The sequence below is a fragment of the Epinephelus lanceolatus genome, chromosome 18 (assembly GCF_041903045.1).
Source record: "Epinephelus lanceolatus isolate andai-2023 chromosome 18, ASM4190304v1, whole genome shotgun sequence".
NCBI classification, from domain to species: Eukaryota; Metazoa; Chordata; class Actinopteri; order Perciformes; family Serranidae; genus Epinephelus; species Epinephelus lanceolatus.
Genome location: NC_135751.1, coordinates 41,440,026 through 41,461,375, shown reverse-complemented (window position 1 = coordinate 41,461,375; position 21,350 = coordinate 41,440,026). Strand labels below are relative to the sequence as shown.

The window sequence follows — 21,350 nt, the reverse complement described above, 5'->3', positions numbered from 1 at the left end:
CTGTATCTGTTCATACCTGCTGCTGCTCTGCAGTCAGCTGCAGCTTCTGCAGAAACTCTTCTAATCATCTGGATGGAAACAGTTTGTCTGCTGCAGGATAACACACTTGTCGTGACTCTTTTTCTTACTCCAAACAAAGATGGTGGCCGAAAATGACTTGTATTCTCGCTCACTTTGTGCACCATGAACCAAAATGGCCGATTTTATCATGTTACATATTGATGCTGTTTTTCCACCAGTTTATTTTTTTCACACCAAATAATGTCTTAATATTTGGTGTGCACAAAAAACAGATGTCATTTCTGGCCACCTGAGTCAGAAATCCAGCCATGACTTCAGAAACTATTTATAAATGGCGTGCAGTGGACTGTAGATCTTTAAAAGTGTCTTTGAGGCTGTGTTGAATTCGTGGATGAAAATGACCTTTTTTCCATGACAAAAACGAGACGATGACGAGCTATAAATAGATCTCGATAATAAAAACTGAGATGAAATCTGTTTCATTTTCGTTGAAAAGATGAAAATGTTAGATGGACTATCAGACATTGAAAACCACGAACAGCCGTGTTTGTAATTATCTTTAAATGCTGGATGAGCGACAGGCTGGTAAACTCCAGTAAATAGTCTGCACCAGGATGTTTGGGTTGGTGCGAGTTGTGAGCTGTAATTCAGCAGTAAATAATCAGCTGTGTGTGTCTGACTGGATGGTGGAGATGCTGAATGGATCTGTGGAGTTTGTTAGTTGCAGCGGTGGCTGTTAGCAGCTAGCTCCACTTGTTAGCTGCTGGTGTTGCTGCAAACTAAACTTTCATCTCTGTCAGAGAAAACTGATCTGAGTTCAGACTGTTTACTTACAGCACAGCTACACTCACAGATAACTGAGCCTCCTACCTGCCTGTCAAACACCATCAACCCACAAACCTTCTCCAGTCCGGACTGAGTGGAGTCCTGCAGGGTGAAGCTGTGAAGGCTGCGAGCGGAGCTAGCTGCTAACAGCCACCGCTGCAGCTAACAAACTCCACAAATCCATTCAGCATCTCCACCATCCAGTCAGACACACACGGCTGATTATTTACTGCTGAGTTACAGCTCACAACTTGCACCAACCCAAACATCCTGGTGCAGACTATTTACTGGAGTTTACCAGCCTGTCGCTCATCAGGCATCTGAAGATCATTACAAGCACAACTGTTCTCGGTTTTTGACGTCTTTTGAGTCAGCCTCACTGTATCAGTTTAAAGATTAAAAACATGTAGAAAACATAATGACGGAAAGTCGGCTAAAACGTTTCGTATTTGTCGACTGCGAAGGATAAAACTGACTAAAATGCAACTTAAACATTTTTGTCACAAGTCTGAGACTAAAACCAAAATAGCTGTCACAGTTCACACTGCTGTGAGGATTCTGGAAACACCTTGAGAGCAATAGAAAGTGTTGTAAATGACATCTGGGGTTTAAAAATATCTCCAGGTGTATATTTTTAGGAGAAGCAGACACTCAGCTGTGTGACTGACTGGTATGTGATGGCCATGATGAAGATGAGAGACACAAACTGGAGCTACATTCTGACGAGATGTGTCATGATATTTAGTGACAGTTGCAGTGAGCAGGCAAAGCACCAGGCTGAAACTTGACTGGTGGCGGAGGCATACAGCTGTGGGGCGGCGATTGTAGCTCTGAGTGTGACTGTAAATCATCCAGAGATCCTCCTGAACGCACGAACGTTTCGTCCATCTCAGCATCATCAGCTGCACGAGTGTGAGCTAGTTAGCATGCCCACACTCTTCCTCCCACTTTCACTCTCTTTTCTGTCTCTGTCTTTTTCAGTCGTCTCTCTGTCTGTCCTTCATTCACTAACACACACACACACACACACACACGCTACCAGCTGTATGAAATATCTGTGGGAAGTGCAGATATGCAGCAGTCCGTTAGTTGGCCTGTCGGAGAGAAGGGGGAGAGATGACGGAGGTCTGCACACACACACACACACACAACCTCACACTGAGCTTACATGCTGACCTACTTTCTACTTGGCTGTAACTGTATAGATGTCATGTCATCGTCTGCCGTGTGCCACTGCCAGGCCTCGTTTATATGTTCACATACGACAGCTGTGCGTTTGTGTGTCTGTTAACAGAGCGGGACGTCTCAGCTCTCAGATCTTTTTCCTGACACGTTTGTTTCTGCCCAGTCGTCATTTGTCTGTTTGTCTAGTAAAAGTCAGCGGCGCAGCGGTGACGAAAAGTTTGTTTTAGCTGGCAGCCCGGTGTCTACGCCCTGAATCAGTAACGCAGGAAGTAAAGGAGCAAAGGAATTCAAAAACAAACCAAGGCCTGTCACATCACTGTCCAATCAGTGACTGATTGGTGAGGCTACATCCTGTCTGTCTGTCTGTCTGCTGCTGAAGGCTGAATGATAAATGCTACTGCACAAATTTCCTCAAGCAAAATTAGACATTTAAGGTTTCAGAAGGCTGCAGGAAATATCATGAGTGTTCAGGACGTGTGATAACATCGACATGCCTGTTAAGTGATGTTACGGCAGCGATCTGAGTAAAATATGACCGTCTGGAAAAAACCTTCAGTCACTCCAAGTATGAAAACACCCGAAGATAAAGACGAAGACTCAGCTTAATAGTTCTGCAAAGAGAAATACACACCTGTCTGAAAAATCTTAGATTTTATTCTAGAGATAAATATGGTATGTGGTTTGCTCTATGCAGTAGCTTGATCTAAAATATTTTTAACCCAGAATCATGTTAATGTCATGCAGCAGTGTGAGGCTGTTGTGTCAGTTGACTGTGCTGCAGGAGGCTGTTTGATCCTGTTTGATTCGTGATTTGATTTCCGTGTTCTTGTTAACACGATATCTCAAGAACACATTGACGGATTAGCTTCAAATTTGGCACAAACGTCCACTTGGACTCAATGATGAACGGATTGGAGTTAGGTGGTCAAAGGTCACTGTGACCTTGAGTTTGTCTCATTCTTATGCAGTGGTGGGCAGCAGCGTCACTATGAGTAAGAGGACAGTATGAAGGACGAGAGGAGACAGAGACATACTAGTCGCGTTTCCATCACAGTTTTGCGCAAAATAAATGCGTTATTTCTAAAGTTTCAACAAAGTACAATTGCAACTTGCAGGTGTTTCCATTAAAAGGTGTTTTGCGTATGAGTCGTAGTTCTCGTAAAATCTCGTCCCGCGAGACTCCACTTTGTTTGCGGAAGTAAGATGGATATTTCAAATCTCTTGCGAGCTGGAACAATCATCTCGGTTGCTTAAGTTGTACCAATACCAGTATCGGAAATGCCTCTGATACTGCCTAAAATGTGGTATCGGTATCAGCGAGTACAGCCTATGACTAATCTGATATCACGTAATGCCTCACGTCATTACGCATACGCACGCTACAGGCAAACGAAACGGAAACAGAGCGGAGTTTAAAAAACATTCTACTGTAGCCTTTAAAATGTCTTTTTTACCAAATTGTGTGGCTGCACTTTAACCTGTGTCTTGATCTGTGTCAACACTGGATAACAATAATTAAAAAAGTTTTACGGCATTCATTCTACTATTATGTATTTATTTCTTAATATTTTACACACAGTTTTAGGAGTTGAGACATACAACAATTCATATCCCATCCATTTTTTATTTTACGCGCTGGTATCGGAATCGGTACTCAGTTTCGGCAGATACCAAAGGTTCAGGAATCGGAATCGGTATTGGGAAGGAAAAAGTGGTATCGATACATCTCTATCGGTTGCCACTGCTGCCGTTGCAGTAGTCTACAACTGAAGACGAAAAGAGCGAGTGGTATTCCAAAGGCAAAGTCCTTATGTGTGGCAGCGACCACGGATAAAGGATTTCTGGGAGAGGATCATGAACCAGGAATTCACAGAGGAATTGAATGTCCGGTGACGTATATTTGCGAAAAAGTGTTTCCATTACACTTTTGCGATATACTTCTATATCGACACGTCTGAAAAACCACCTCATGAGAGCGTAAAAACTTTTTCTCGATATTTGAGAGTTTTTTCGAAATGTAGGTGTTTCCATCACCAGTTTTTTATTGCGATATTTAAGTTTTGCGCATTTCTCGGGTTAATGGAAATGCACTTATGTGTGATGTCACGTGTTATCTGCAGGACATGTTCATGTTTACCCAAAAAAGAAAACTTTTCCTTTAGTTCTGTTATTTTTATTGTTTATATTACTGTCTTTTATTTGCAGTGTTTTTTGTTTTTTTTTAGCAATGATTTTTATTTTAGAATTCTGTTTTTGAGTCAGTGACGGAGCCAGAGAGCCGACTGAAAGAGGCCGAGACAGAGACATGTGTTAAAGAGAAAGAGGAGAGAGAAAGAGAGGCAGCAACAGGCCGACTAATGATGTCACGTTATTGGAGGATACGATCAAATGTCACAAAGTCTTCAAAACAAAAAAAAAAGACTAAAGTATGAGTTATTGAGTTACTTTAGCCATTTTCTCGTAGCTTAACTCACTACATTTTCCAAGTAGCTGTTCTTGTGAATGCATTATCTTGAAAAAATCTTGATGGATTTTCTTCAAATGTGGCACAAACGTCACTTGGACCCAACAATGAACTGATTAGATTTTGGTGGTTGGGCAGTAGTGGCAGTCTAACTGATGAAATACTTTCTCAGTAGCGTGGTGGTGATGTCACTACTTTCTGAGTCAGAGAGCTTTTCAGTAGTGAAGTTGATTTATTGACAGTCGTGGTGTAGCGTCCACAGAAGCTCTTTTTCCCAGAAAAAGCTCTGAAGTGCAGCGGACTGTTTTTCTGCGAAGGTCAGGATAATAAAACTGAGGATTTTGGTCACTGTGACCTTGTGTCCGTCTCATTCTGCCTCTCAAGAAGGCCTTCAAGGAATTTACTGAAATTCAGCACAAACGTTGACTTGAATTTGATGGTCATAGGTCACTGTGACCTCACAGTCTTCCCAGTTAGTTCACTGAATCCACTCGTTAGTGACACACATTCTCTCCATGCTGTTTAGCTGCAGGTATGAAGCCAGAGCTCGTTGCTCATAAGTGATAAATAATTCATCATGTCAGACTGACGCTGATGGTTGCTCAACAACTGACTGTCCTCAGGCAAATACTCTTTACTGACTGCACGCAGCTCTGAGTTTCCTGAAATGAACCCACAAAGCCACAAAGAGGAACCACTTTCCATCAGTGTCATCATTACCTCTGCACAGTGCGCTCGCCTCGCTGCTCTAACAGTCAGTCAGTCACAGATACAGAGCAGGAATCTGTCCTGATAACCTCTGTCAACCAGCTGACAGTCAGCAGTGTGAAGACATGTTCATATTCACTCTGTAAGGTGCACCTGATACTTCCTGGATACACGCTAAATGAATGATTTTTGGACAGAAGCAGATTTAAAACGACCAAAAAATAAAGTTGTAAGTCTTCTGATTAAACCTTCTGTGTAACACGTTGCAGCGTGAGCAGCTCTCACTCAGTATTCTGGGTGCTGCAGCTCGATCCAGTGACACAACAACATTCCTCTGACACATTAAATTACTCAAGTATTGTCACACAGAGCGTTCATACAAGAGAGACACAGCAAACACACTGCGCTGCCTGCAGCCTCAGAAACTCACTCTTCCACACTGTTTGTGCCACAAAACAAATTCTATACAGGTTAATAAATCCTGTTTGTAATCAGACGTACTCTCTGCCACAGTCCCAGTGAAGTGAGGAATATTTTAAAGCTGTACGTTTGTAGGACTCAACTATCAGCTGTCTTTCTCCAGAGTTACGCACTGTCCCTTTAAGTCATGAAACACACACACATTAAAAAGGAAAAATATTCTGGTACATTCCGCAGCGATGAGTCGTATGTAGACGTTACTGTCTTAAGTCTAATAAATTATTTATAATTGATTAATATAAGGTGTGATGTTGGTGTTTACATTTTTGGTCACTTGTGTTTCCATAGCGATGGCGGAGGCCCATCAGGCGGTGGCGTTCCAGTTCACCATAACTCCAGAGGGGATCGACCTGCAGCTGTCCTATCAGGCCCTGAACCAGATCTACCTGTCCGGAGTCCGATCCTGGAAGAAGCGAGTCAGCCGCATGAGGGTGAGGAGACGACTGTGTGTGTCTGTGTGTGTGTGTGCATCTGTATATTTAGGCCCAATCCCAATACCCCCCCTTGTCCACTACCTCTTAGCCCTTGGCCCTACCCCTTAAGCCTGATTTATGGTCCTGCGTTAAATCAACGACGTCGCTACGTCGTAGGGTACGTGGCTACGCAGAAGGCTCGCCGTAGCCCCCGGCGTAGCCTGACGTGCACCTCCCCAAAAATGTAACTACACGTCGAGGCGACACAGACCCAGCGCAGACCGAGAGGGCTGTGATTGGTTTGCTTGGTAGCAACGCATTTCCGGTTCCGTATTTCCAGATTGCGCCATCTCCGCCATCTTTAAACATCTTCTGTTGCGATGTAGATGTTGCAGTATTAAGGCCCATTTATGCTCAATGTTCAATACGGATACGGACGGAGCCGTCTGTCCGTGCTCCGTGTTCATTTCTCTGTGACCGGAAAAGTCGGAAGCTAAACAAAGAATCAACTAGAGACGACGATAACCATTCAGGAAAGGAACGCAGCCTCCTACCGCTCTGGCGGTGAATTGCACCGCGACGAAATGGAGTGATGGAGAATTTCGAAGGGTTCACGACGGCGTCACGGCAACGACGTAGGTACGTCGTAGGTACACCGCAGGACAATAAATCAGGCTTTAGCCCTTGTCCACTACCTCTTAGCCCTTGGCCCTACCTCTTAGCCCTTGGCCCTACCTCTTAGTCCTTGGCCCTACCTCTTAGCCCTTGGCCCTACCTCTTAGTCCTTGGCCCTACCTCTTAGCCCTTGGCCTTAGTCCTTGGCCCTACCTCTTAGCCCTTGGCCTTAGTCCTTGGCCCTACCTCTTAGCCCTTGGCCCTACCTCTTAGTCCTTGGCCCTACCTCTTAGCCCTTGGCCCTACCTCTTAGTCCTTGGCCCTACCTCTTAGTCCTTGGCCCTACCTCTTAGCCCTTGGCCCTACCTCTTAGTCCTTGGCCCTACCTCTTAGCCCTTGGCCCTACCTCTTAGTCCTTGGCCCTACCTCTTAGTCCTTGGCCACTACCCCTTGGCCCTGAAAATGAAGCAACGAGGGGTGGGGGTAGAAATCTTTCCCTAGGAATTGGGACACCACTCACTACGTCATCGTGTCAGTTACGTTCACGCATACGTAACCATTTTAAACAGGAAGCTGCGAGCCATCGACAATTCCAACCGGCATCTACAATGGAGTCTCAACGTTAGCTATGTATGAACTTTTTTCCCCGTCTCTTGCTCAGTGGTAGCCATGGCGATGTCTACCCCTCTCTGGCAAGTCAGCATCTGAAATCCCTCGCTCTGAAGGGCTAGTTTCATCGTTATGCCCCCTACCCCTGCACGCAAAAAGGAACTGGGACACCACTACCCCTCGCAGGAATGCGCAAATGTAGGGGTAGGGCTAAGGGGGGGTATTGGGACGGGCCCTTAACATGTATGCTGTCACCACTGAGGTAATGTTTTTACCGTAACAGTTTCATTTATCATAAGAAGTCTCTATGTTTAGGATTTCCTTAATTGGACCACTCTATAGTGTCAATCAATCAATCATCAGATTTTATTTATGCATTAACCAGATGTGAGGTCTGATAATTGGGTTTGAGCTGATGCAGTCAGAGCAGTGAGAGGAGGTGTGGGTTATGCTGAGTCATGGTTCCCAGACATGATTATTAGCTTGTGCATATGGTGTTGAAATAATCAAAAAAATGAGTTCCTGACAAGGAAAATTCACTTCAACACCTTCTCAAATCAGAACAGCAACTCGGAAAGTTGGCAAGAATTTTGGTACGACTTGCCATCTTTGACGTCATACATGCAGAAACGTGGGGGATAAAAGTAAATGTTTGGTTGATGGAAAGAAATTCATGTATTACATATAAATTTCTTGCTCACATGTAATTTATAAGCTCTGTGAGTCTGCTGGCCTGTTCAGGATGTTCTCTGCCTTCTGCCTAGTGTCAGCTGGGAAAGGCTTCAGCCCCCCTGTGACTCTGCACCAGCAGAGGCGGTTCCAGATAATGAGTAGATTAATGAATGAATGTAAGGATGCAGGATTTTTTGCTGATATCTGATACGCTAAGTGCCCAGAAGCCAGGAAGCTGGCCGTGGAGTTCTGCGGGCGGCAGTTTGCGGTGCTTCTGCCCACTTTCTGAGCTCCGTTGTCTCCACCCACAGAGCTCCATGGTTGGCTTCTGACTTCAGGGTGCTTTGCAGTGCTTCCTACTCCTGTCCCAAAATGTGGCACTGATTTAACATCGAATTACATCGGTACTCTGCAGCACTGATGTAATTCTGTTGGTACCCGACCCTGCCCTCACGCCACCTGACTGAACTCCTGAGCTTCAGCCTGATTGGTACTGCACATGTGTGACTCTCAACAGAGATGAGGAAGAGGCAAAATACTCACTTCTCTACTTCATCATCAGCTGCAGGAAAAAATAATGTGTTTGTTTATTTATTTTTTTACCATATGCCCAGTTTGGCAAGCGAGTTGCAGGATGTACTGGCCTCGGGCGATCCTTATTGTTGAGCCCTTCATCTTCTTTGCAGCGTTCATGTTGTTTCCATATTACAACTTAAAATATTATGAACAAACCGAAGTCGGAAGAACGATTTCCCAACTCAGGAAATAGGGCTATTCGAGGTGCACTTGAACGCAGCATAAATGACAGGATAGATTCATCTTAAAACACTTTTGCAAAGTTGAAAAAACAAACAGCTGTCTGTGGTGCAAACATATAGATATTTTTTACCAGCTTAGACATTTTACAAATGTTTGGTAATTCCTGCCCCTCTTCAAGTCCCAGATTTATCACAGAGGATTTTACAACCTGTACAACATGTAACCTGTGCTCTGCTTCCACCTGAGGAGGAGGTGAGTCAGGATGTTATTTGTGTGCGGCCTCATCACCGGCTGTAAATTCCCCTCAGTATAGGTTAGGAGTGAAGAGCCTCCTCTGATATGCACTGACTTGAATCTCTGGCCCTGCTGGGTGACAGAGACTCAGCTGGTCATACGTGCAGTGAGTGTCTTAGAAACAAGTTTCCTTCTTCACTTGTCCAGGTAGACTGTGCAGGTGAGTGCTGTGATGACAGGCGACGCTCAGACTCACAGAAATGTTTGTTTTCTTGAGTAAAGATCTGAAGGTTTACAGAGATAATAATGTAGCATATTTACCTTTTGGGGAATGTTCTGTATGTGAGGACAGCTGTTTAAACATGTTGGGTTTGAACAATGACCTCACTGTACACACACACACACACACACACACACACACACACAAACACATGCACTGTAACTTTTATAACTGTAACTAGTGGATAAGAATATGTATGTGATGCACTCACACACATTTTGGAAAGACACTTAAATATATGTGGGATTAAATGTAAAGGAAGTGTCAGTGATTTAAATGTTTGCTGTGAACCTAAATAACCTCTCAGCTGTGTTTCCTCGGTGTTAAAGAGCAGAACATGTTCCACTGATCCTGGTGCCTTTTGTTTCTTCTTCTGTGGTAACAGAACAGCGTGATTAAAGGAGTGTACCCAGCCAGCCCTTCCTCCTGGCTCTTTGTCGTCATAGCGATCCTGGCCACCATGTACATGCGCTCGGATCCCAGCATGGGGCTCATCACCAAGATACAGCAGCACCTGCCACTAAGGTACACACACACACACACACACACACACACACACAAACATGCTTCCTCTCTTTACCTTCTCAAAGGGACAGGTTATGTTTTACTGATCCACAGTCAGTGTGTGACCTACAGTAGGTGGGGTTCAGCTCGCCGGAGAAGTTTGGAGAAGCACACACAGAAACTAAGCATATACACTCACCAGCCACTTTATTAGGTACACCTGTTCAACTGCTTGTTAACGGAAAAAGCTAATCAGCCAATCAGGTGTCAGCAGCTCATTAACATTTAGTCATGTAGACATGGTGAAGACGAGCTGCTGAAGTTCAAACGGAGCATCAGAGTGATGAAGAAAGGTGATTTAAGTGACTTTGAACGTGGCATGGTTGTTGGTGCCAGACGGGCTGGTCTGAGTATTTACTGGGATTTTCAGCACAACCATCTCTAGGGTTTACAGAGGATGGTCCCAAAAAGAGCAAATATCCAGTGAGCCAAAATGCCTTGTTGATGCCAGAGGTCAGAGGAGAATGGCCAGACTGGTTCAAGATGATAGAAAGGCAACAGGAAGTCAAATAAGCACTGGTTCCAACCAAGGTGTGCAGAAGAGCATCTCTGAAGCAACAACACCTTGTCCAACCTTGAAGCAGATGGGCTACAGCAGCAGAAGACCACACCAGGTGCCACTCCTGTCAGCTAACAACAGGAAACTGAGGCTACAATTCACCAAAACTGGACAATAGAAGATTGGAAAAACCACATTCAGATGGAAGCATGGATCCATCCTGCCTTGTATCAACGCTTCAGGCTGCTGCTGGTGGTGTAATGGTGTGGGGGAGATTTTCTTAGTACCAACTGAGCATGGTTTAAACACCACAGCCTACCTGAGTATTGTTGCTGAGCGTGTCCATCCCTTTATGACCACAGTGTACCCATCTTCTGATGGCTACTTCCAGCAGGATAACGCACCATGTCACAAAGCTCACATCATCTCAAACATGACAATGAGTTCACTGTACTCCAATGGCCTCCACAGTCACCAGATCTCAGTCCAATAGAGCACCTTTGGGATGTGCTGGAACGGGAGATTCTCATCATGGATCAACTGTGTGAGTTCATCATGTGTCAGATGTTATTTCTAACTGTGCAAACAGACCTGAGTTTGTTTAAAATGGAAAACACCCTCGGGTTCTTTGGTTAGCTCATTGTATAAATTCAAACTTTATAAACTGGCTGATAATTTTGACATTTTGTGAAGTTCACATTCTCAAAAGTTTTCACAGCGATGACGCCATCTGCCTCTGTGACATTCAAACGTCATGACGCTGTGATGGTGCAGATGAGATGTGAGAAACATTAACGTTCACTCTTTACATCTATTCAAGTCAAGCCAAACTTTATTTGTAGAGCACATTTGTAAACAACTGCAGTTGACTTAAGTGCTGAACAACCAAAAAATAGCCAAACAGATAAATACAAGAGCAAACAGTTAGAGGCGCGAGACTGGAGAACTAGCACCGCCACTAACCATCAGCTAGTCGTGCGCAAGTTGCTATGTAAACACAGCACGCCTGCAGGCTAACTGACCACAGTGAGAAATGATGCTATAAAAGTGGAGTAAAATACGTCTTTTCAAGTCAGTTTTGCATGTTGCAGCTTCAGGGCACTTGGATTACGACAGACGAGCCGTTTTTGAAATGCATTAGTGGAGTTTTATTACATTGTCAAAATGTGGGTTCCGTGTAGAGATGTACCGATACCACTTTTTCCTTCCCGATACCGATTCCGATACCAGCGTGTAAAATAAAAAAGGATGGGATATGAATTGTTGTATGTCTCAACTCATAAAACTCTGTGTAAAATATTAAGAAATAAATACATAATAGTAGAATGAATGCCATAAAACTTTTATTATTATTATTATTACTATTATCCAGTGTTGACACAGATCAAGACACAGCTTAAAGTGCAGCCAGAAAATTTGGTAAAAAGACATTTTAAAGGCTACAGTAGAATGCTTTTTAAATGCTCCGTTTCCGTTTCGTTTGCCTGTAGCGTGCGTATGCGTAATGACGTGAGGCATTACGTGATATCGGATTGGTCGTAGGCTGTACTCGCTGATACCGATACCACATTTTGGGCAGTATCGGAGGCATTTCTGATACTGGTATCGGTATCAGTACAACTCTAGTTCCATGCATTCCAGCTACACTTCCAGCACAAGTGTAGCTGTTATTCCAGCTAGCTGTTATCCTCTGATCCCCCGAATGAGTTTTGTGGATTAAAAAACTACACTGGACTTCTTGTCGGCATGAGGGTCAGTAAGTACTATCTGTATTTTCACTCTAAGGTGGCCATTTCCTTTACCTCCACAAAGTGGTCGCTATTCTTCCTTGGGTCCACTCAGAAACCATTAAAAATACATCAATTTAAAATCACGCAGCATCAGTGAGACGATAACACTGAATATCAGTCCAAAATGAAGACAAAAAGAAGGAGTAAAAAACAAACTGTACCAAATAAAGTAGAGCTGCCAAAACAAACTGCACATGTGATTTAACAATTTTAGTTTTAGTGACTTCTTGAAGGAATATCTATTATTAATCTGTATAATGCTGGCAGGGAGCACATTCCAGGCTGAGACTCCTCTATAAAGAACAGTTCTCATCATAAAATTTGAAATCTTGGCGTGCTACATCTGCATACCAAATAAGTGCGTCCCTATGTGAAAGTTAAAGGTGGGGGCTTTTAGGGGGCGCTACTAAGCCAATTTGTCACACCCAAACTTAAAACCAGTGTCAGATATCTATTTTCAGCACTCCTGACAAGTGTGCAAAGTTTCATGGGTGTTCGAGGATCCCAAGTGTCCCAAAAATGCGCTCAGAGACGTCAAATAAAAATCATGCTAATAATTCCTTCAATTCCAGTAGGACCCTTGTGACCACCTGCAGTCGCTGCTCAGATGACTCTCAGCTGGTAAATCATCAGATTTTTTAAACTTCCACATCAGAAATCCAGTACTGGTTGATGTAATGTTGAGACGCTGCCAGCTGAAAGTGAGCACGCCAGTTTAAAGTTGAGAAACGAGAAGTGAACAATCTCAACAAACGGCACTTCTTCTTCCTGTCAGCACATCACACTGAGTCATCCTGTAGTAGAGAGGGTGTGGTGCCAAATCATGACCTCTGCCCTACTTCACTGACTGCAGTTTAATATACACACACAACACTGCTGAGTCACTGTCTGCCTCACACAGACACGCACCTACCTGTCACATTCCAGCCTGGTGTCATCCATCCTGAGATGAGTGGGTGTAAATGTGAAAACGATAAGAAACAAACAGGATGATGGAGACTGTAAACACTGACATGCCCTGCTGGAGGTGCAGCTCCAGGTCAAAGGTCACAACTAGTCATGTGACTTTCCTCAAGATGCATCGATGGTGAAATTCAGGGCCAATACAGATGTTTGAAATCACATTTTTGTTCTGGTTTTGTTGTCATTTCCTCCCCTCTTGTTCCCGGGAAACAAAGAAATCGTCATAATGAGACAATAACTGAACTGTTTTAAAATCATTCAGTCCTTCATTACACTGCCTCTGAATGAGCACAGATTCAATAATACACATGAAACGACCTCTATATAACCTTCTGTCACATGAAACAAATATCTTTAAAAATAGCTGCTTCACATAAAAATCCTTTCTTCAGACATGATCGTAACATATGTACATCAGTGTGAGGGTACTGAAAGAAACCAACATGGGGGCTTCTCTTGATGGATATTTGGACGTCTCAGCACATCATACAGCACTTGGGATTCACCAGAGGACCCATGATACCATATTATTGTGATACTTAGAACTCGGAAAGCTCTTATTGTCAATGTACAAGTACATCGAAACCTGGTCAGTGCGATTAATGCAAGTAAAAAGACAAATGAAGACAGACAACAAGCTCTTCTTCACAGTTATGAAACTAAAATAGATACTATAAAATGATGTCCATGCACAATGGGATAGATTTTGCTCTTAAAAGACATGTATTGCTCTTTATGATAATGATAAACTTTATTTATATATCACCTTTCATACATGAAATGCAGCACAAAGGTCTTTACAATGAGGGCAGTATAAACACAGTGCTTCACATGGAAACAGACAGACTGGACATGAAATAAAGCAATTCAATATAAAAGGACATTTAAAACCGTTTAAAACATGGATGAACTGATTCATAAAATCATAGCGTTGTAAAACGATAAATCATAAAAAAAAGTTAGATTTTAAAAGAGTTTCAGACCTGTGTGAGGACAACACAGTCTCATCTGACCTCAGAAAAAAGAACAGCGTCAGTGTTTGTTGGACCCATCCACCATCCCTCCCGCCCACCCTACTTGGATTTTCGCCACTTTAACATTCGTTCTTGTCCCGCCGCGTTTCCCCCTGATGCCACAGAGCACAGTTAAACTATAAAGGCGACCGGCTGTGTATCACAGCAACGTTAAAGGACGGCTTTTAATGTCGGTGTCTGATGCTGCGAGTCACTGCCCGAGGGCCAGATTTTGACGGCATCAGAGTGAGACCGGGTTGATCAGGAAAGTCAGAGCGAGTTATCAGCCCTTTTTAAACAGGAGTTGTGCAAATTTGCAGGAAAGTCCAATCAGTGTTTTTTCAGCATTGGCAGTATAAAAACAAAATCGGGGAGTGCAGCAAAATGCCGCCTACCTACTTTTGTTTATACAGAATGTGCCTTTTTCGGGGCAATGGGGGGCGTGAGCAAGTAACAAAACGTGTAGCTCAGCGTGTGACGTAAACAGTGACGTGGGAGGGAAGCCACGGCTGGTCAGTCCCTCAGTGATTCTCTCATAAGTCGGCCCGTTCTTCACCGTCCCCGTCATCTGACGGTTAATGGCCTCTTCGTTTGCGAGGACAAGGAGGGCGCGCAATTCCTTGTCTCCCCAGTTGCTCATCTTTACAGTGTCTGTCAGGTTTGTGTTTCCCTCTTGCTACTAGCTGCTCGCTAATTCCTGCTATCAGCTGTTTCCTGTTTATCCACCGCCAGTGGCTCGCACGTGCAGCGTCATCAACAGCTCCTCCCACAAGTCATCAACAGCTCCTCCCACAAGTCATCAACAGCCCCTCCTGTTGCGGAAGGCCGCCTCGGTCTGTTTAAACTAAAAGGGTTCCACCAATATGTCTACACTACGAGGCGGAAAATTGGGCACCTCGGATCAACTGACCAATCCGGCTCTGTGTGTCTAAACGCTCGCAGCTTGCCGACAAAACGGCCCAACATTCGCTGAATATCTGGCAGTGTGAAAGGGGCCAAAGTCTAAAGTGAACAGATGCGTTTTTAGCTTTCTTTTAAAAATATTTAGTGAGCAGCTTCTCTGATATCTATAGGTAGTGTGTAACTTTGGGGCGTCACTGACGACGGCTGCATCCCTGATCATCTTCCAGTAAACCAGCCCATGTAGGGCTTTGTATACAAGGAGGAGGAGCTTAACATCAATTCTGCATGTAACAGGAAGTCAGTGCAGAGCAGCTCAGACTGGTCTGATGTGGTTCATAGCCGAGCTGCAGAGTTTTGAATGAGTCTGTCAGTGGTGTTTTTGGGAGGCCGGTAAAAACTGCATTACAGTTGTCGGGTTGGCTTGAAATAAAGGCATGAATCATTTTCTTTGCACCTTAATATAAAGTATAGGATGTTGCATTTAGATGTTGAGAGTTAAAGGTTAAAGTGCTCAGCAGATGCTGGTAAAAAAAACTGTTCTTGAGCCTGTTTGTCCGGCTGTTGATGCACCTGCAGCGCCACGCAGAGGGCAGCAGGTTGAACAGGTGGTGTCCAGGGTGAGAATGGTCTCTGATGGTTTTCCTGGCTCTGCAGAGGCACCATGAGCCTGAGATGTCTTCCAGGGAGGGCAGAGGGCAGGGTTGTTGTGACCCTCTGCAGAGCTCTCCTGTCAGCCGCTGAGCAGCCGGCGCCATACACCCACACACTCAGTGGTCACAAGGTCACCTGCAGCTTCTCCTCCAGTCTGCTCTTACAGAGGACTCTTAAAGTGCAGGCGCTGCTGGACCTTCCTCATCACTGCTGATGTGTCGGCAGACCAGGAGAGGTCCTCTGAGGTGTGTGTTCCCACGAGTTTACAGGTGGAAACCCTCAGTACACAGTCACCGCTCATGTAGAGAGGAGCAGGGTCGTCTCTGTGCCTTCTGAAGTCCATAACTATCTCCTTGGTTCCGCTCGTGTTGAGTGCCAGGTTATTTTTGGAGCACCACTCAGACAACTTCTGGACGTTGTCTCTGTGGGTCGACTCGTCTGCTGTGGTTGTGTCTCCATCACAGTGATGTTATCTGCAGATAATATATGTGTAGGAGTGGATGGGAGCGCAGTCGTAGGTGTAACAGGCATGAAATATATGCAATAATATATATTGTGATTTATTACCTTTTTCCAGCTGCAGATTATTTCACCAAAGGAAAACTGAGTCGACATCAGTTTTGCCTCCTGAGATAAAGTTTTCAGCCTGTTCATCAACTTTAATCATTTGTATTGCAGCACTGTGACACAGAGCAGACAGACTGACTAATACCGTCATAACACCTGCCACAGTTTGCTGCAGACACCTGACAGACTGTACTGTGGACACATTTAACACACCATGACTTCATACCACATGTTATTTTTATACTACATGTGTGTTTCCTTTTCCTGCCTGGTGTGACTCTGAAAAGTTCTCAGTGTGACCAGCAGGTGGTGCTGTTGCACTTTCATACTACTTCCTTGTGTTTCCTCACATGAGTGAGATGTAACAGGAGGATTTTGACACCCACATACATTTGATCCAGTTTTACTAACTGTTAACAGACGACTGCAGCTGCGTGTGTAGCTGGTTCTGATCTCCTCACTGTGTTCAGTGTGAATGATCTGCCCTCTGCTGGCGGTGCAGGTGCACACACACTGACAGATGACAGTAGCATCTGTGGGATGTGTTTGACAGCACACGCAGAGGTGCATGAATGTTTTATAGAGTATCATAAACTAATAAAACATGTGACATATTGCTGTTTTTATTGTTGGAGTTTTTGTTACCACACTCAGACCTCCTGTGCCTCAACACGTAGTTATACTTCAGGTCTTTATTTATAACCACCAGTTTCTCCTTTTCACATGTTCTTTAAGGACCTTCAGTCAGAAATAATTTGGTTTTCAAATGTTTTTGTTTGTTGTTTTGCTCCTGCAGCTCCAGCTGATATTAAACACGTCTGCAGAGGTGCTGAAGTTTAAAAACTGACGGATGAACTGTTGTTATGATGCAATTTCTTCAAATTTGGCACAAACATCCACCTGGACCGAAGAATAAACCGATGAGAATTTTGTGGTCACTGTGACCTCACAAAACATGTGTTTGGCCATAACTCAAGAATTCATCCACTAATTTTGACAAAACATGACCCAAATATCTAACAGGATGAAATAATGAAGGTCAAAAGGTCAAAGGTCAGCTTGACTGTGACATCATCACATTTTAACGTCATATCTCAGGAACAGAAGGGGAGACATTTGCTCAGATACTGAATTGGTGACTTTAATTTTGAAACTGTGCTGATTGTATAGATCTTCATGGATGGAAACCTCAGTGTTGTATCATAGATATCAGGACTTGCTTGAGTTTCTTGAAGACGTTTCATGTTTCATCCAAGAGGCTTCTTCAGTTTTCTTTCTTCTTCTAATTGACTGGTGCGGAGTCGAACACTTTAAACTCTGTGTGGGTGTGAGCCCTTACAGTAGGCCTGTTTCCACCACAGGAACTTCGGGGTAATTTTACGGGGACGTTGGTGCGTGTCTCCACTGCAGGAACCACCCCCGAAGGACAGAGTTCCATAACTTTTACAGGGGCTAAACAAGTCCCTGCCTCGGAGTAGGTACTCAGAACGGCCCCGAAAAACTCCTGGCTGGGGCTTGGGGTTTACTTGGTGCTGATTGGATATACTCAAGGCGGGATGTGACGTCAACAGAAAGCAACAAAATAGCCGGCATTTTTAAAACTCAGCAGACAAGGAGTTGCATTTTTAAAAGGAGCCGTAAGAAGAAAAGTAAGAAATGGAAGACAAATCGTACGACAAATGGACCGGCGCCCGGTCAAAAAATGGTCATGCAACGATTACGTCACATCCAGAGCCCGGTAACTTTACAGGAACCTTCCTCCTACTCCGCCCTCTCAGTGGAGACACGGCGGTTGAGAGGGCCGAGCGAGAGGACGTTCTGTAGTAGTTCCTGCCCCCCCAAATAGTACCAGGAACTTCTTCAGTGGAAACAGGCCTAGTGTCGTTGAGGTCACATGTGGATCGATGACCCACCGGGCCATCATGTGTGTCGTTAGGGTCAGATGGGTCGAGGTGTGAATGGGTGTGGAGTTGTCTGAGGAGGGATCCTGAGACTGCATTGTAGGTGGGTGAAAAGTGGTGTCGTAGGCCACCTCCTCTGTTTAACGATGGTGTGAAAGAAGCGTGAAAGACGAAGCCATCTACGCCACACTGGAACAGCGTCTTTCACACCATCTGTCTTCTCTGGCCAAGACGTGTACATTGAGAAAACTGTCAGAGAAACTTGACTGGTGCGAGGAGGCATACAACCATGGGGCAGTGATTTGTTCCCATTGAGGAGAGAGTGTGTGCTGCCACTGACACAAGAAGCACCGCCCCCAGCGTCTTCTTTCAGGGCACTTCGCCTTTTTTGTGCGGCAGCTCCGAGCACTTCTAGTTGAAAATCTCTGAACTTTTCAGAGAGGTGCTGATGATGTCACTGCCGCTCCTTTAGCTACTATCTGACTGTAGCTGTATGTCAGTCAGAAACTGAGTGTTTTTGCTGTTTTGCTTTTATCATCAGCCTGTTATTAACTGTGTACTCAAACCTCTGTTAATGTATTGTTACATTAGCCACCTCGCTAACAGTGTTAAGATATTGTTGTCATAGAAACAAAACACACGTGTAGGGCCCTGCTGCAGCTTTTCTTTCCCACAGTAACTCAAAGACAAAGAAACAGATGATTAATATCAAACGACTTGCCTGTGTAACCCTACAGTGTGTTCACATTAGCAATGTAAGGTTAAAAGCAATTAAACAAATTCTAAATCAAACCAACTGTGTGATGTGAATCGTTGAGGTGTAGTTGACCACGGTTCTGTTTCTCTCCGCAGCCTCCAGGGTCCGCTCAGCGCCCAGGGTCAGACCATGCTGTCAGCGCTGGTCTTCAGCACTCTGCTGTGGCTCTCGCTCATCCTCGCTCTGCGCTTCTGCCTCAAACTGCTCCTCTCTTACCACCAGTGGATGTTCGAGCAGCACGGCCGCATCTCCAACACCACGAAAGTCTGGGTGGTAAGTTTCCTCTCTGTGTCACAGCTCCACCTGGTGGACGCTCTGCAGAGGCTGTTTGGAGTCATGGAGACAAAATTAAACATGGAGTTCAGCGGCAGCTGTAACAGCAGGGTCTCTGACACCGTCACAGGACGCTTTAAAAATGTCTCTAAAGATGTCTCTGTGTGTCTCATGTCTGTGTGTGTCTCATGTCTCTGTGTGTCTCATGTCTGTGTGTGTCTCATGTCTGTGTGTGTCTCATGTCTGTGTGTGTCTCATGTCTCTGTGTGTCTGTCTCAGAGTCTGGTGAGGTTATTATCCAGCAGGAAGCCTCTCCTGTACAGCTATCAGACGTCTCTGCCTCACCTGCCTGTTCCCGCCATCAAGGACACGCTGAGCAGGGTGAGCACACACACACACACACACACACACACACACACACCTGTACACACCTGTCCTGAACACATGCTCAGACATACAGAACAGCTGTTGGTGCACTCTTGTGCATGTTTAACCTTTAACCTGACGTTCTGTTCGTGTCTCAGTACCTGCTGTCGGTGCGCCCCCTGCTGAAGGATCCAGACTTTAAACGAATGACTGAACTGGCCAATCAGTTTGAGTCGAACCTGGGAAACCGGCTGCAGCGCTACCTGAAGCTCAAAGCTCTGTGGGCCACCAACTACGTAAGTGTTCGCTGTTTGAGCTGCGGTGCCACACACAGCCGAGCTGAAACAATCAGTCCAGTGAGGAGTTAGTTGATCGACACGAAATTAATCTGCAATAATTATGACAGTCGATTAATGGTTTGGTCCCCAGAGTTTAGGCTGACGTGTCTCTGCCCTGGAATGTTAAAAAAAAGTATTGACCATATCGATATCAGGCTGCGAGGAAAGACACACCCTGGGTTCATCTCAGCACCTGATCTTGCACCCATGTTTCCCCTCACTTGCGTCTCTTCCTCACGTCTTGGCTCCGCCCTCATAAGAAACGGCAGAGAGATGCAAGGACAGAAGAAATGAGGAAATATACCTTTAGAGAAATTAGACGTCTTTTCCTCTGAAGCGTCACGTGAAGCACCGTCTGTCTCTGATGAGATGATTGAGACGTCCTACAAGGTGGCTCGGTTGATTCCAGGTCAGGTGACTGAGGACAGAGGAGTTGAGGAGGGATATTGGGATGAACTCCCAGTCACTCCGTCATGCTGCCTCCTGCAGCCGTTAACCCACAAAAAATAAGACAAACAAGCAGTGTCTTAATGCTCCTGTGCTGTTTGCAGGTATTTATTGAAGGGTTTCTATCTAAATGAATCTGCCTGCAAAAACAGCGCAGCTCACAGACATCAACACAAACAGCCACATGTAGTTACAGTGAAATTATTAGTGTCTTCAGAGAGTTGGTGGGAGCTGAAGCACACTGACAGACTGAGATATTAAATCCCAGTGGTGGTCCTAGCACATTTGGTGCCCCAGGCGAGCGCCGCCCCCTCTCTCACATGAAAATCAACTTTAAAAAAATCCCAAAAAGTCTTTTTACGATCTAAGAATCATGCATTTTACAGTAAACAACGACACATTAACTTCTTCAAACAGCTGATTTAATTCAAGTTTATCACCAAAAGCTACATTTTACAAGATTACCTTGAACACATCATGAGAACGATAGAATTTACTGCTTAGTGTTAACGATAACTAGCTGCTAACAGCTAACAGCTAACTTAACAAGCTCTCCTGCTGCTGATGTCATGTTCTTCCTCCCCACATCCACTCCTCTCAGTGGTGTCGTGGCTGTTGAGTCGCTGTGACATGATAGTGATACAGCGTGTTCACAGGTGTTGATGATGGCGCCCTTGGCGTTCACCTGTGCTGCCTCTGCTGCTGGCCGGCACTGTTACATCCTGAATATGGTTTCCTTCTGTGATGCAGATTTTTTTTTCATCTTTTCTTATCAGAAATACAAACATGTACAATAAAGAATAAAGATATCGGCAGGTCATAAACAAGGGTCTAAAAAAATATAAAATAAACATACAAAAAAAGAAATTTGAGAAACTTAAAAAAAAAAATCAAAATACAGCATCGAGAAAAATTAAGTAAGAAATTAGAAGTTTAGAGCTGAGATATCATCATCGACACTACACAGTGTGGTCTGATCTACAAATTCTGTCAGACAAATATTCTTTGTCTACAACAGTTAATAGTTTTAAATAAGCACTGAATAGATTTCTA

General features: G+C 44.4%; 1 protein-coding gene across 1 annotated transcript in view; it reads left to right on the top strand.

Annotated features, from left to right (window-relative positions):
* Nucleotides 1-21,350, top strand: part of cpt1a2b (carnitine palmitoyltransferase 1A2b) — an 84,809-nt gene that overhangs the window by 7,539 nt on the left and 55,920 nt on the right. Inside the window, exons 2-6 of the mRNA XM_033644705.2 lie at nt 5,972-6,114; nt 9,651-9,790; nt 18,969-19,146; nt 19,426-19,527; nt 19,671-19,808. Of these exons, the coding sequence (XP_033500596.1) occupies nt 5,974-6,114; nt 9,651-9,790; nt 18,969-19,146; nt 19,426-19,527; nt 19,671-19,808 (699 nt within the window). The 5' untranslated portion in view covers nt 5,972-5,973. The remainder of the gene's footprint in view (nt 1-5,971; nt 6,115-9,650; nt 9,791-18,968; nt 19,147-19,425; nt 19,528-19,670; nt 19,809-21,350) is intronic.